The sequence below is a fragment of the Bison bison genome, unplaced genomic scaffold, assembly GCF_000754665.1.
Source record: "Bison bison bison isolate TAMUID 2011002044 unplaced genomic scaffold, Bison_UMD1.0 scf7180017864255, whole genome shotgun sequence".
Lineage (NCBI taxonomy): Eukaryota > Metazoa > Chordata > Mammalia > Artiodactyla > Bovidae > Bison > Bison bison.
Window position 1 is genome coordinate 1,377,623 of NW_011494827.1, and position 15,906 is coordinate 1,393,528.

The window sequence follows — 15,906 nt, forward strand, 5'->3', positions numbered from 1 at the left end:
CTGTACTGGAGTTTCAGCTTTAGCATCATTTCTTCCAAAGAAATCCCAGGGCTGATCTCCTTCAGAATGGACTGGTTGGATCTCCTTGAAGCCCAAGGGACTCTCAAGAGTCTTCTCCAACACCACAGTTCAAAAGCATCAATTCTTCGGCGTTCAGCCTTCTTCACAGATCTCCTTAGCCTTTTGTTAACTGCATTAAAAAAAGTTTACAAAACAGTTAACTGTGTGTTCCTATTTAAAGAGTTTGCTGATGAATCTCATTAAATGTTTTCTCAGGGAACAAGTTGGTTGCTGTGTTTACAATGAAGCATAAGCATAATTAAATAACTGCATTTATATTTTTATTAAAAATGTTCAAGATCTGCTGGTTACACAAAATCCAAGACTTATGGAAGACTTTGCTCCCCCAGTGTCTGCCCTGCTTTCTTGTCCGCCAGGCTGGATTCATCTCCTAGAATGGGTCCTAATTCTCCTTTGAGATTGGGTTCTCTTGGCTAACAGCAAAAGCAGAGAGATAGCATATGCATCCTAGGTCGCTCAGTCGTGTCCGACTCTTTGAGACACTATGAACTGTAGCCCGCCAGGCTCCTCTGTCCATGGGATTCTCCAGGCAAGAATACTGGGGTGGGATGCCATGCCCTCCTCCAGGGGAGCTTCCTGACCCAGGGATCGAACCCATGTCTCTTATGTCTCCTGCACTGGCAGGCAGGTTCTTAACCACTAACACCACCTGGGAAGCCCGAAGAAGACAATTCCTGGAGGTTAAAGGAAGTTGAAGGAAGACGTAGCATACTAGAGTTGTATGAGGAGAAGAGCTGAGTGTGCTTTAGGGCTGAGGGCAAAGTGCTTGAGGAAATAGGGAATTTAAACTGTAGGGGGAAGGGATTGCATTTAATTTTCTCTTGGTACAGTGATGCTGGGTGATGAATAACCACGTGAATATAATGGCACAAACATGCATCCAATTAAGCTCGCAGGTCTCTGAAGCTTTCATAGGCAGGGCTTGCTCCTAAGACTGAGGTCCAACAGGGTCAGCTAGGCAGCTGCAGTGACATTGGCTGTGCTCACTGCCATGTCTGGGGTTCACCTGGCTGCTTGCCGGTACACCATGACTTTGGTTCATGGACTAGACAGCTCAGCCCAGCGGCTCATGGGTCATCCTCTGGCAGGTCAGCCCCATGTGACCTTGCATGGCCAGAGCAGGAGAAGGAGCAGGGAAAGTCCAGTCACTCAGCCTCCACCTGTGTCACATTTGCTGCCATCTCAGTGGGCAAAGAAAGTCACAAGACCCAACCAACTGGGGGGTTGGGCACTGCCAAGTTGCATCCCAAGAAGGATGGATCCCAAGAGGAGGGAAGAATTGCAGAGATTAATGCAATCATCTGTAAGATGCTCGTAGAAAAGGAAGAGTCACTAGCACAAGTAGGGGTGGTGGTCTTTAACACATGTGGAACTTGTTATTTTTGTTCAGTTGCTCAGTTGTGTCCAACTCTTTGAGACCCCCATGGACTGCAGCATTCCAGGATTTCCCTGTCCATCACTATCTCCCAGAGCTTGCTCAAACTCATCTTCATTGAGTTGGTGATGTCATCCAACCATCTCATCCTCTGCGGTCCCTTTCTCCTTTTGCCTTCAGTCTTTCCCAGCATCAGGATATTTTCCAATGAGTCCGCTCTCCACATCAGGTGGCTAGAGTTTTGAAGCTTCAGCTTCAACATCAGTCCTTCCAATGAATACTCAGGGTTGGTTTCCTTTAGGATTGACTCTTTCCTTTTGGCTTGCTGTCTGAGGGACTTGCTGTCTGAGGGACTCTCAAGAGTCTTCTCCAGCACCACAGTTTGAAAGCATCACTGGGGAGCTTTCAGTTCAGTCCAGTCACTCAGTCATGTCTGACTCTTTGTGACCCCATAGACCACAGCACACCAGGCCTCTCTGTCCATCACCAACTCCTGGAGTTTACCCAAACTCATGTCCATTGAGTCGGTGATGCCATCCAACCATCTCATCCTCTGCTATTCCCTTCTCCTTCTGCCCTCAATCTTTCCCAGCATCAGGGTCTTTTCAAATGAATCAGCTCTGTGCATCAAGTGGCCAGAGTATTGGAGTTTGACTTCCCTCAAAATGGGCAAAAAACTGGGAGTCAGAGACAGAAGGGCAGTGTTTGCATTTTGCCCTGAGTGTCACTGAAGACTCTTGTTCAAATTTACTGATGGTATACTGTTAGCTTTCTGCATCTGAGGGGTCCACATTCTCAGATTCAGCCAATCTCAGATCAAAAAACATTTGGGGAAAAAAATTCCAAAAAGTGTCAAAAAGCAAAACTTGAATTCACTGCTGGCAACTATTTATATAACATATACATTGTATTTATGACTATTTACATAGCATTTGCATTGTATTAGGTATTAAAAGTTGAAAAAACTTGGGCAGGTGTGCCCAAGTGGTAAATTCTACACCACTTTATAAACGGGATTTTAACATCCAAAGACTTTGGTATCAGTGGGAGTCCTGACTCTAGTCTCTTGAAGATACCAAGAGACAGCTGTAGCTTTTTCCTCTTCTGTATGCAAAAAAGTGACTCCATCATTTTGCAGACCTGCTGTAGGCCAGGCATTGTGCCAGGTGACCGAAGGACACAGAGCCTCTGTGGTCAAGAACCTCACAGTCTAGGGTAGTGTTTCTCAGCCATGGCTGCACATCACCTAGGAACTATAAAAAGTGCCAATTCCAAGGGCCAAACTTAGAAGTCCTATTTGACTCATCTTGCAGGAGAAAGTGGGATTTTTAAAGTTACCAGGTGGTTCTAAGGTGTATCCAGGGCTGCAGGAGAGATAGAGTGATACAGACCCAGCAAGGCCAGTGCTGGGCAGGACAGGGTGAAGCTGTGCAGGAACACCAGGGCAGTGAGGCTTGGAGAGGAGGAGGAGGGAGGGCTTGCTGGATCCTGCAGCATGCATGGAGTCAACAGAGCGTTGGGAAGGGCAACAGAGCATTCTAGAAGGCCAGTGAGAAAGCTCCAATGGTCTCAGAACAGCTGGCTATGAAGTGTAGAACTCACTCTTCTCAGTGGCCTTGGGATGAACACTTGGGGGTCAGAAACCTCACCTGGAGCTTTAGGATCTTTAGTAAAGGCACACCAGCAGAGTGAATTTGTTTTCTCATTGTATTCACTGTGTCTTCTCTTTCCTGTATGTGGATGCTTGACTTTTGCACACTCCAGGCCACCGTCCACTTTCCCTAAGCTTCCCTGTGCCAGGATCCAGATGACCAGGGACAGTCCTGTGCCCCCAGAAACTCCTGAAATTATTCAGACTAGCCAGTCCTAAGCCTGCTTGCCCTGCCTCTTCCCAAACTCCTGAAATTATTCAGACTAGCCAGTCCTAAGCTTGCTTGCCCTGCCTCTCCTGTTCCTTCCCACAGAAACCACCAGAGAAGCTCTTGATCACATTTTCTCCCTTGTCCCTGTGTCTCGTGACTGACCCTGATGCTTCCCCGGGGTGACCCCCAATGGTATGACGTGTCCCCTCCTCTTAGGAACCATGAATAACAGGCTTGTCTTTTCAATGGCAGTTGTCTCTTAATCTGTTGGCTTTACTATACCTCAAGTTTTCTATTAATAGACAATATTTCAGAGCATGCACTCACTGGACTCATTTTGAAGAATTGCCTCTCCATCTGTTGCTAACATATTTGTTGATAATTGTGATGAGTGCTCCCCAAAATGGCAATATCCAGCAGCAGCAACACCCCTATCCCCCTCATCAGAACACTGTGTGTGCCATGCCATCTCCATCTTGGCAGGAAGAGAGTCCAGGAAATTAACAGAAGGCATGTATTGATGCTGAAGCCTGAGATACAGGGATTGGAACAGCGGAGATGGAAGTGGAGAGAACCACTGGGGCAAATTGAGGGGTAGAGGTATTTCTGCTAAGTCTGAGGAACGAAGAGTTAGTGTCATTATTCTAGATAGGGTTCCAAGAGTTTAAGGATAAAACTTACGAATGCAGTTTAAAGCTACACTGGGATCCTTGGGAGGGCTGTATTGAGATTCTTTCTGAAGACTGCTGGGAGTGGAAGGAAGTGTCTAGTACAATGTGATGTCTTAAGGTCCTGAAGACCCTGTGTAAGGAGTCTCTCATGACCCCCCAATAAATAGCCTCCTGTATTAGCTTCCCAGGGGTGTTGGAACAAAGTCCCACAAATTGAGAGGCAATCAAGAGCAGAGATGTATTTTCTCACAGTCTTGGTGACTGAAATCCAAGGTCAAGATGTCTGCAGGGCTGTCCTCCCTCTGAAGGCAACAGGGATGGGTAGGTGTCAGTTCTGTCCCTGAGCTTCTGGTTTGGTGACATGCATACTTCCTTGGCTTGAGATGGTGTAACTCCAGCCTTCAAATGGCTTCCTCCCTTGGCTTACTTTCTTTTTCCAAACCTTGTGCTGTGCTAGTCACTCAGTCATGGCTGACTCTTTGTGACCCCGTGGTCTGAAGCCTGCTAGGCACCTCTGTCCATGGGGATTCTCCAGGCAAGAATACTGGAGTAAGTTGCCATGCCCCCCTCCAGGGGATCTTCCTGACCCAGAGATCAAATCCAGGTCTCTCACATTGCAGGTGGATTCTTTACTGTCTGAGCCACCAGGGAAACCCCATTCCAAATCTTGCCTGAGTGCATTTGAACAGCATGCATTTGAATGGCAGAATCTAAATCTTGCCCAGAACCCTAGCTGCAAGAGAGTCAAGACATGTTTTTTTGTTTCTCTCTCTCTCTCTCTTTCTTGTCCTTATAATACAGGGGGCAGGAAAGAAAGGAGTGGAAAAGGATACTAAGTGTCAAAAGATAATCTCTATCCCAGTGCCCCTCAGAGTCCTTGCAAAGAGCAGATCATGGCTGAGAAAGTGTTCTAAAAGCCTGTCTGCATCTGATACATTGTGATTTGCATGATTGTGTAAAATCACATACCAAAATACATATGGAAGGGGAGCACATTGGTCAGGTAGCCTTGGATATGCTAGTAACTAATTAACCAAAATCTAGTGATTTAACATTAAATTAAAAGCCACAGAAGTAGAGAAAGGGGAAAGAAACAGAATTACTGAGCTCATTCAAAAGCCTTGAGTGAGGTGGTGTTTAAGCAGGATCAACTCAAATAGGATGTGAAGTCTGGGCAGATTTTATGAAATCACAGTATATCTGGGGGAAGGTATTGAAACTCATCTCAGCTGAGTTGTTCAGTCGCTTAGTTGTGTCTGACTCTTTATGACCCCATGGACTGCAGCTGGGAATTCCCCCAAATCTCAGTCTAGGAGCTTAGGAAACCCCAGACCTGTTGCATTTCTTGTTCCCAGTTTTTTGTTCTCTTCTGTCTCAGGAGATCTGGGAACACACAGATTGTTTTGATAGCCCTGCCTTCCTACCCTATGACCAACAAATGGAAGGAAGTCAAAGCAAATAAAGCAGAAGAAAATCAGAGGGTCATTTCATTCTACATCAGGCAAAGGCCTGCCTTCACACAGTCAGTCTTCCTACTGCAGTAAAGCCAAATGAAGCCTGAAGAAGCTGGTACCTTAGAATTTGATTTGTTTCTCTCCCTCTCTCTCTCTCTTTCTCTCTCCCTTCCTTTCCTTTTCTTTCTTCAATTCCTTCTTTCCTTCCTTCCTTCTTCTTTCTCTCTCTTTCTACCACTGTCCTGAAGTAAGTTCAGTATGATCTCCATGAAGAGAAGTGGGAGGAAGGAAAAGTGTTCAGGATGATCCTAAGGGGAGGATCGGCATCCAGGGTTATATCACAGGGTTGTATCACACCAGCATCTTGGAAGTAGATATTATTAGCTTTATTACCAGTGAGCTCTGGGGCCTTCCATGGGTGGGGTAGCTGGATCCACAGCTAGGGTTCTCATCCTCTTGAGCATCCTTGGGCATCCAGCTGCATCTTTTCAGCAGCACCACTCTGACCTCTGGCTTAGGCACGCTGTACACCTGTAAACCACCTAAGATGGAGACAGATGTTCATATGAGACTTGACTCTGAATTTCAGGGAAACAAGGCAAAAAAATTATGTGGTAGAAGATCATCTCTTACGCAGGGCCTTCTTGCCATCCTAACTTCTGGTCTAGCGCCCTCTGATGGCTACTACCTGAAGTCCAATCTTGGCTTCTGAGGACAGATCTAAAAGCCTGCCACTGGGTTGACTATCCCCTCCCAAGCAGACTCTCATCTTCTCCCAGGCTGTGGCCTTGTTGGTCCCAGTGAGATCACTCCACTGTCCCCCTTCATTTGGTAAATATCCATACAGAGTTAAGGTAATTTCATTTCAGGAGCTGAGAGGGGTGAAGGGAAGGGAGGGAGCATGGTGGAGCAGGAACAGACACTGGTGCAATATGGCTGCAGGAGAAGCAAGTGAAAATACAGCAAAATCCAGGATGCTTTGGATGCTTCCTCCTGGAATATGCAAGGAAAATGCAGGAACCAGTCTTCAAAGCAGGAGTCACTGCTACTGGTAATGCTGAGTTGATTCTGTGCATCAGTAATTATTTCCCAGTGCGGGGACTGTGGATGGAACTTTAGCCCTGTATAATCTCCATCATCCCATCCCCCAGTTCCATGGCACAAATAACTGACACATCCTTAGTGTGTAGAGTTTCAAGTGCTCTTCCCCCAAATGCACAGATTGTTGTTGTTGTTCAGTCACTAAGTTGTGCCCTACTCTTTGCAACCCCATAATCTGTAGCACACCAGGCTTCCCTGTCCTTCACTCTCTTCTGGAGTTTGATCAAACTCATGTCTATTGAGTCAGTGATGCTATCTAACCAGCTCATCCTCTGCTTCCCCCTTCTCTTGCCTTCAATCTTTCCCAGCATCAGTCTTTTCTAGTGAGTTGGCTTTTCGAAGCAGTGACCAAAATATTGGAGCTTCAGCTTCAGCATCAGTCCTTCCAAAGAATATTCAAGGTTGATTTCCTTTAGGATTGACTGGTTTGATCTCCTTACTGTCCAAGGGGCTCTCAAGAGTCTTCTTCAGCACCACAGTTTGAAAGCATCAATCTTTGGTACTCAGTCTTCTTTATGGTCCATTTCTCACTTCCGTACACTTTTCATGCACATGCCGAGCCTGATGCTGGCCCCAGGGAGTACAAAATCACAGAGATGGTGGCTGAGTCTCATCATTTAAGATCTGGTTGAAAAATTGATGCTGCTGTAGTCTTAAAAGTAAAAAATGGAATGTTGTCAGATCCTGTAAATATCATGATAGCTCTAAGAAGTAAATAATGAAGAAAGATGATAGCATTTGCTCACCATATTTCTTTCATTCCATCTTTTATTTGGTCAGTAAGTCAGCCAGTCAACAAACACTTGTTAAGTACTTTTTCCAGATCAGGCCAGTGCTAACATACAGGGGACATAGAAATGAACAAGGGAGGATACCTGGTCTCAAGGAGACAGACACAGCAGATACAGCATAGTGGATGCTAGGATGGAAATGAAAATGGAGAGGAGTTGGGAGGGTCCAGGAGAGAGGCCTAAACCAGTCAGTCTTCCATGGACTAAGTGTGCATGGAATTAATTAAATTGGTATGTTGAAGCCTTAACTCCCAGTGTGATGGCTTTTGGAGCTGAGGCCTTTAGGAAGTAATTGGGTTTGGAAGAAGTCAAAGGATTGGAGCCCCCACAACGGGATTTGTGCTCTATAATGGGATGAAGGGGCTGGAGCTTGCTCTCTCCTCACAATGTGAGGATACGCAAGAAACCTGCCAAGTAACCCAGGAAGAAACCAAGGACCGTAGCGTGCTGGACTCTGGTCTTGGACTTCCAGGCTCGGATACTGAGGAATAAATGTTGATGTTTACACCACCCAGTCCATGGTAATCTGTTTTAGCAGAGCAAGTCAACTGAGACACAACCCCCCATGGTAGTGAGTTTCCTGTTAGTGGAAGCAATCAAGCAAAAGCTGGATGTCCATCCATCAGGAATACAACTCTTGGGCCAGGTTTTGAAGAATGAATGGAAATCTGCCAGGCAGAGGGCAAAGCTTTCCAAATGGTGTCAAAGTCTTGGAGGTGTGATGAGTTTCCATGTGTTCAGAGAAAGGAGAGAGCAGGGCTGGAGTACAGGATGCACAAACAGGGGTGGGAGGGCAATTGTTGATGATTCTCATTCAAACTTTTACTAATGGATCTCACACCGTATACTGGGCTCATTCTCTCACTGATTGCTGAATGTTTTTAATTTACAGAAAGCAAATAGCCGAAAACTGTTCATATGTGCACACTTTGTAGTAAATTTCCGTTCTCCTGAGAAGGGACTCAGAGGAGACCTCGTATGGCACTAATTTTCACTTTCCCACATCTTGACTCAACCGGTAAAGGAGGCACACCAGGAAGTTTCAGCTCATCAGCTAGCATGGTGTGGAAATCAAAAATGGGGTTCTGCTGTCTGGCACTCCTGCTGGAGGTGACTTGCTGGGAAGACAGGTCTGCTTCAGAGCTGCCCCAGAGCCTCCACCCTGGAGGGCCAGGAGGAAACAAGGACAGGGCCGGGCGACTCCACCCTGAAGGGGGCAACAGGGGGCGGTGGAAACGCCCACCGGAAAGAGACTAGAGACAAAACATGGCTCTCCACGTTTCAGCTGCCAACCGTGGATGGGTCACTGGTCTCTAGAACTTCAGGCTCGAGGAGGGGGAAGGGCAGGACTTTCCTGGCAGTCCAGTGGTTACGGCCTCACCTTCCAATTCAGGAGGTGCAAATTCAATCTTTGGTCAGGGAACTAAGATCCCACAAGCTTCACGGACAAAAAACCAAAACCTAAAATAGAAGCAACATCGTAACAAATTCAAGAAAGACTTTAAAAACGATCCACATCCAAAAAATTTTTATAAAAGGGGGGTGGGTAGCCATACCCCACCCCCGACAGAAGTTCTTCAACGACTAACATGAACTTCAGCACCAATTCTGTACCGTTTATGCAACCTTAAACAATAGCAGCTTACATAGATGAGGGATGCATTTTTTCCCCTCTTAATCAGTTTCCCTGCTTTGAGTCTTGCCCCAGTAATCCACACACAAGCCAAAGTGATACAAATGACTGGGATTGTGTCTGTCTTTCTCAAAACCCTCAGGCTTGGGGTAAAAGCCACCTGAGCCCTTTCCCCCTTTCTCCTTCTGGCCTCCTTGCTGGCCCTTGCAAGGTCCTGGTGCTGCCAGTTCCCTCAGCCACCTCACTCCTCCCCCCAGAAGTCCACTGGCTTGCTGCCTCTCTTCTTCAGGTCTTTGCTCAAAGATCACATCCTCAGTCCCTAAACACCCTGTTGAATGCTCACAATTACCCTACCAGGTACTTATTAATATTAGGAGGCTTATAGAGTGAAATAACCTGCTGAAATCTTGTGGTAAGTGGCTGCATGAATTAGGACACCAACAGTGTGTGGCAGACAACAAGGAGCCCAACTCAAATCGCCCTAAGCAACGTGTTTTTCAGCACGTATAACTGAAGCCCAGTGGAATATGGCTTCAGGCAGGGTTTGATCAGGCTTTGGTACCATTTCTCTGCTGTCCTTGCAGCTCTGCCTTCTCCAAGAATGGGCTTCATCTTTAGGTTGTCTTTCTTTGTGGCACCCAATGGCTTCTACAGTTTGGGGCAGGGGTCATTTCCCCACATCACACCAGCCAAAGGCAGAGAATATCACTTTAGATAGCTTCTGGAAGGAAAAGGAAGAAAACGTTTCCTTTCCTGAACCCCCTAGAAAATCATCTCCCCAGTTTTCATGGGCCATGATTTGTTCATATGCTCAGCCTGAGCCAACTATTAAAGCCACCTGGAGACACGTGCTCCATCCCAAAGCCAAATTAAATGCAAAAGTGACTTTTAGAATGATCGATGGAGTATGATCTCTTTATTGCAAGAACAAACCGAAGTCCTGTGATATGTGGATATACATTTGCATAAGCAAAAGCGAGAAAGAATGGAGGAGCTAACTGAATCAGTGTGGTTATGTGGCAGGTAGAGGAGACCCTAGGATGTTGAAAGGAGAAACTCAAACATGTATTTGTATTCTACGATTTATTATAATGAGTTGGCGTTACTTTCATCATGCAAATATTAAAGAATTTTAAGAGTGGGAGAAATGAAACCACATAAAAGCCATCTATATTCTAAGATTCCAGAATTCCGTCCCAAGGGTACTGCTGTGCTTGGAACTGTACAGGTGTGGGGTGCAGAAACCACTCAGATGTCCAGCTACTTTCACATAACTCACAGTCTAAAACTGGACTTGAATTTACTTGTTTGTTAGAACTAGAACTGAGGCAATGGGAGGGTGCAGGGTGGATTGGCCCCAGCTGGAGATGGGATTGGAGCCGCACCTTGGCAGGATAATGCTGCTAAGAGCAATGCTTACAGAAAATGCCCTCATTGTTGTGTGGCAGTATGCTGTAACCGTTTCTTGTGTATTAATTCTCTGACTCCTCCCAACAGCCCTCTGAGATGTATATTTTGTTATCATCATCCCCATTTTACAGATGAGAAAACCAAGCCTCAGGGAGCTTAGTATTTATATTGAGGACATAATAAAAATGTTAAAGTTTAGAGGCACTGGTCCAGAGAGTGGAAGCTTCTGATAAATAAATGAGACACTTGAGACCAGACTCCTCCTTTCAGGAAAACAGTAGGTGGGGGAGGGGTGTAAAGAGAGGATACTCATGCCCTGAGGGCACCTTATTCTGTCCACCTGCTCTGGCCAGTGGGGGCCTTAGTACGATACTGATGAACTGAGTAGGGAGGGGGCTTGAGGGTGGAAACCACTTTCTGTCCAGCCTAAAGTAATGGGAGCCGATGGGACATGGATGTCAAGTACCCTAAGAGGGAAGGAAGAGGGACAGGGAGGAAGGAGACAAGGAGATGTGGGGGTGAAGAGAGAAAAGAAAGTGTCAGAAGGAAGGTGGGAGGGGAGAAGGAGGAAAATCCAAATAGTCAGTATTGGTTCTCCGGGGAATCTGGGAACCTACCATCAACAGATGAAGGGGTAAAGAAGATGTGGTTTAGCTATATAACGGAATACCACTCAGCCTTTAAAAAAAAAAAAAGAATGAAAACTTGCCATTTGAAGCGACATGGATGGACCTGGAGGGCCTTATGCTAAGTGTCACCATGCTTTGCATTATCCTTGAATGTTATTCATCTTAGTGTTGAAAGTTTGTAACTTCTTACCAACCTTTCCCTATTTCCTCCTCTTCTAGCCCCTGGCAACCACTTTTCTACTCTCTGTTTCTATAAGTTTGGCTTTTTTTTTTTTAGATTCCACATACAACTGAGACGGTGCAATATCTGTCCTTCTCTGTCTGACTTCTCACTTAGCATAATGCCCTCAAGGTCCAATACTTAGGTTGCTTCCATGGCTTCAGTTCAGTCTCTCAGTTGTGTCCAACTCTTGCGACCTCATGGACTGCAGCAGGATTCCCTGGCCATCACCAACTCCCAGAGCTTGCTCAAACTCATGTCCATCGAGTCGGTGATGCCGTCCAACCATCTCATCCTCTGTCATCCCCTTCTCCTCCCGCCTTCAATCTTTCCCAGCATCAGAGTCTTTTCCAATGAGTCAGTTCTTCACGTCAGGTAGCCAAAGTATTGGAGTTTCAGCTTCAGCATCAGTCCTTCCAATGAATATTCAGGACTGATTTCCTTTAGGATTGACTTGTGATTGTGATTCCACTTATTATTATGATTCCATAGCTTGGCTACTGTCAATGATGTGGCCAAAACAGACCCTCCTAAAGTATCAAATAAACACAAATGTAAATAAAAGTTCTAATATTTTCTTCCTGTACATCCCCCCTTGCATACCACACTGTTAAATCAGACGGGAGATAACCCAGCTGCCTGCAGCTTTTGCTAACTGCTTTTTCTGATTCTCTGTCTCCAGGACACGTTCACATCACAGACTTCAACATAGCGACAGTCGTGAAAGGCGCAGAAAAGGCTTCCTCCATGGCCGGGACCAAGCCCTACATGGGTGAGTGTTCCAGGCCCCCTCAGGCCTCAGCGTTCCTCTCCTGCTACATCCCACCCCTCCCTCAGCCCACCTCCCACTCCCACACCAGACCCCAGCCATGCTCTCTCACACCTTTGGCCCTTACCTAAGCTGTCTGGAGTTCACCTAAACTCATGTCCATTGAGTCGGTAATACCCATCCAACCATCTCATTCTCTGTGGTCCCCTTCTCTTCCTGCCCTCAATCCTTACCAGCATCAGGGTCTTTTCAAATGAGTCAGCTCTTCACATCAGGTGGCCAAAGTATTGGAGTTTCAGCTTCAACATCAGTCCTTCCAATGAACACCCAGGACTGATCTTATTTAGGATGGACTGGTTGGATCTTCTTGCAGTCCAAGGGACTCTCAAGAGTCTTCTCCAGCACCACAGTTCAAAAGCATCAATTCTTCGGCGCTCAGCTTGCTTTATAGTCCAGCTCTCTCATCCATACATGACTACTGGAAAAACCATAGCCTTGACTAAATGGACCTTTGTTGACAAAGTAATGTCTCTGCTTTTTAATATGCTGTCTAAGTTGGTCATAACTTCCTTCCAAGGAGTAAGCATCTTTTAATTTCATGGCCGCAATCACCATCTGCAGTGATTTTGGAGCCCCCGAAAATAAAGTCAGCCACTGTTTCCACTGTTTCCCCATCTATTTACCATGAAGTGATGAGACCGGTTGCCATGCTCTTAGTTTTCTGACTGTTGAGCTTTAAGCCAACTTTTTCATTCTCCTCTTTCACTTTTATCAAGAGGCTCTGTAGTTCCTCTTCACTTTCTTCCATAAGGGTGGTGTCATCTGCATATCTGAGATTATTGATATTTCTCCTGGCAATCTTGATTCCAGCTTGGCTCAGGCTTAAGAAAAAACAAGCAATAAGCCCTTCTTCTTTTTCGTTAAAGTCCAGCGGTGTTGCCAAAATACGTTTTGCTGCTGGTCGTTGCAGGTCTGTATTCTGAAGTATACATTACCCTTCCAATATAGTTTCAGGTTGGCTTTTCTGTAGGACTTTTGATGGAAAGGTCATGTTGCACCAAGTCTTAGTTATGAGGGCTTCCCAGGTGGCTTAGTGTTAAAAAAACACCCGCCTACTAATGCAGGAGACATAAGAGACGTGGGTTTGATCCCTGGGTTGGGAAGATCTCCTGGAGGAGGGCATGAAAACCCACTTCAGTGTTCTTGCCTGGAAGATCCCATGGACAGAAAACCTTGGTGGGCTATAACATGGGGTCACAAAGAGTCAGGTGTGACTGCAGTGACTTAGCACACACACCGGGTCTTAGTTGTGGGATATTTAGTTGCGGCATGCAGGATCCAGTTCTCCTACCAGGGATGAAACCCAGACCCCCTGCACTGGGAACATGGAGTCACAGCCACTGGACCACAAGGGAAGCTCCCAGAAATGTCTTTTGCTTTAATCCACATTCTGTTCTTTTACTTTCTTTTCTTTGTTAAGGATCCTTATTACCTGAATGTTGGGTCTTCTTTGCCAATCCTCAACATTTGCCATTTTCAAATCTTTTGTCTTTCTTCCTATGTTCAATTTGCTTCTCAATTTTTTATCTTTCTCTTTATTTTAAAGCAGTCTCTATTGTATTTGTTTTGTGTGCTTTCTCATGAAGTATTTGTTTCTGAAATAATTTTCCTTTTTTCTGATGTTTTTCACGAGTCCTCTTATGAGATTTCTGAGTATCTAAATCATAATTTACATGTTCTTTCATGTCTTGCATAATTTTTAATGTCTATATTATTCATTCTTAATGTCTATGTAGTTATCAATTGCTGATGACAAACCATGTCAAAACCTAGATGTTTAGAACAGAAGCAATCTTTTATTTATCACATCTGCTACTTGACTGAGTGGTTTTTCTGCTGGTTTTGGCTAGGCCCACTCATTCAGCTGCTGGGCCAGCCTGCTGCTGCTAAGTCGCTTCAGTCGTGTCTGACTCTGTGCGACACCACAGACGGCAGCCCACCAGGCTCCTCCGTCCATGGGATTTTCCAGGCAAGAGTACTGGAGTGGGACACCTGAAATGAACGGGCCCCTCTCTCTGCATGGTCTTTTATCATCAAGGAGACGAGAGTGAACTTGCTCACATGATGGCAGCAGTTTCAGGAAGGAAAGCCCAACTCTCAAGTGCCTACCGACCCTCTCCTTGCTTCACATTTCCTGATGTCCAATTGGCCAAAGCAAGTGACGTGACAAAGACCAGGGCCCACATGGGAGGGGACTGCGTAGAGTGTGGGTACCTGATGGCCTGATCCATTGGGAACCATTCATTAAACAATCCACCACACTGTCTTTTCTGAGGTACTTTCATTGTCCAGTGTTGTTCTGCTTGCCATTGTCCTTTCTCTTACAATCACTTTGCATGGAATTTCACTTAATGTTGGTTTTCCTGAATCGTTAGAAGATGGTGTGGTTCAGGGTAGCTTCTCTAACTGACCTGCCTCTTCTATTGTTTATGTGACATGTCATGTCCCTAGGCAGCTTGCTACCTGGGATTTCCTGGCCCAGTCCTCTTGCCCACTTCCATCTGGACCTCCCCTTTCTTTCATCTGTAGGGCCCCCATCCTGCTTAGTTTTGATTTCACTCCCAACAGTTTCTCCTTGGGATCCTTCCTAGAAGAGAGCTCTGGCTGGATTGAGTGAATGGATTTTGTGTTCCAGACTCCAACTTCTGCAGAACTCACCAAGGACACTTTTCATTCACCTGAGATGGGGCTGGACAAGCTTCTCACTGTTTCAGCTGCTGTTCTCAGACTGGCTATTCTTCCCAGTCAGTGTCTGCTGACTCTTTTGGAGTTCTCTGTCCTCTGGTGCATCATCAGCTGTGTTATTTTTATACAGAAATCACTGCTATAGAGGGCTTATGACTGTTGCTGGTTTGTTCCCATCTGCTTATATTTTGGGGTTTGTGGGAACAACTTAGCTTTATAGTAAGTGTTGCCCATGGTTTTCACTTTATCTTGTATCTGCTCTGCCAGTGTTTATATGTGGATTGTGGAGATTCAAGAACTATGTCATCACGTCTCCAGAATTGACTCCTTGTGTTATTTGTCACTAACTTAATAAATTACATAATAGTGAAACAATGCTTTTTAGTATTTACTATGTGCTAGGCATTCTATCCATAACCTTATTTAAGCCTCATAAACATGCGTGCGTGCTTAGTCACTTCAGTTGTGTCTGGCTCTTTGTGACCCTGGACTGTAGCCTGCCAAGCTTCTGTGTCCATGGGATTCTCCAGGCAAGAATTGTGGAGTGGGTTGCCATGCCCTCCTCCAGGGGATCTTCCCGAGCCAGGGATCAAACTCATGTCTCTTATGTCTCCTGCATGTACAGGCAGGTTCTTTACCACTAGCGCCACCTGGGAAGCCATTCATAAACATAAAGTAGGCACAATTATTTATTCCCACTTTTAGAGTCGAGAAAATGGGTTGAGAGTTAGGTGACCTGCCCAGGTTGACATCGGGATGAGAGCAGAGCCAAGTCAGTGTGAACAGCAGAGGGTATACATATGAGCAGATCTGTCTACTTCAGAGTCCCCTTGGGATGCTAAATACAGACCCCAATACAGCTTTCTTTCTTTTTTTTTAATTTTTTTATAACAGAAGTATTTTTATTTATTTTTATTTTTTACTTTACAATATTGTATTGGTTTTGCCATACATCAACATGAATCTGCCACGGGTGTACACATGTTCCCCATCCTGAACCCCACTCCCACCTCCCTCCCCATACCATCCCTCTGGGTCATCTCAGTGCACCAGCCCCAAGCATCCTGTATCCTGCATCAAACCTGGACTGGCGATTTGTTTCTTATATGATATTATACATGTTTCAATGCCATTCTCCCAAATCATCCCACCCTCTCCCTCTCCC

General features: G+C 45.6%; 1 protein-coding gene across 1 annotated transcript in view; it reads left to right on the top strand.

Moving 5' to 3' along the window:
- Positions 1–15,906, top strand: part of STK32B (serine/threonine kinase 32B) — a gene marked incomplete at its 5' end in the record, with an annotated part of 406,524 nt that overhangs the window by 324,040 nt on the left and 66,578 nt on the right. Inside the window, one exon of the mRNA XM_010847794.1 lies at positions 11,910–11,999. Within this exon, the coding sequence (XP_010846096.1) occupies positions 11,910–11,999 (90 nt within the window). The remainder of the gene's footprint in view (positions 1–11,909; positions 12,000–15,906) is intronic.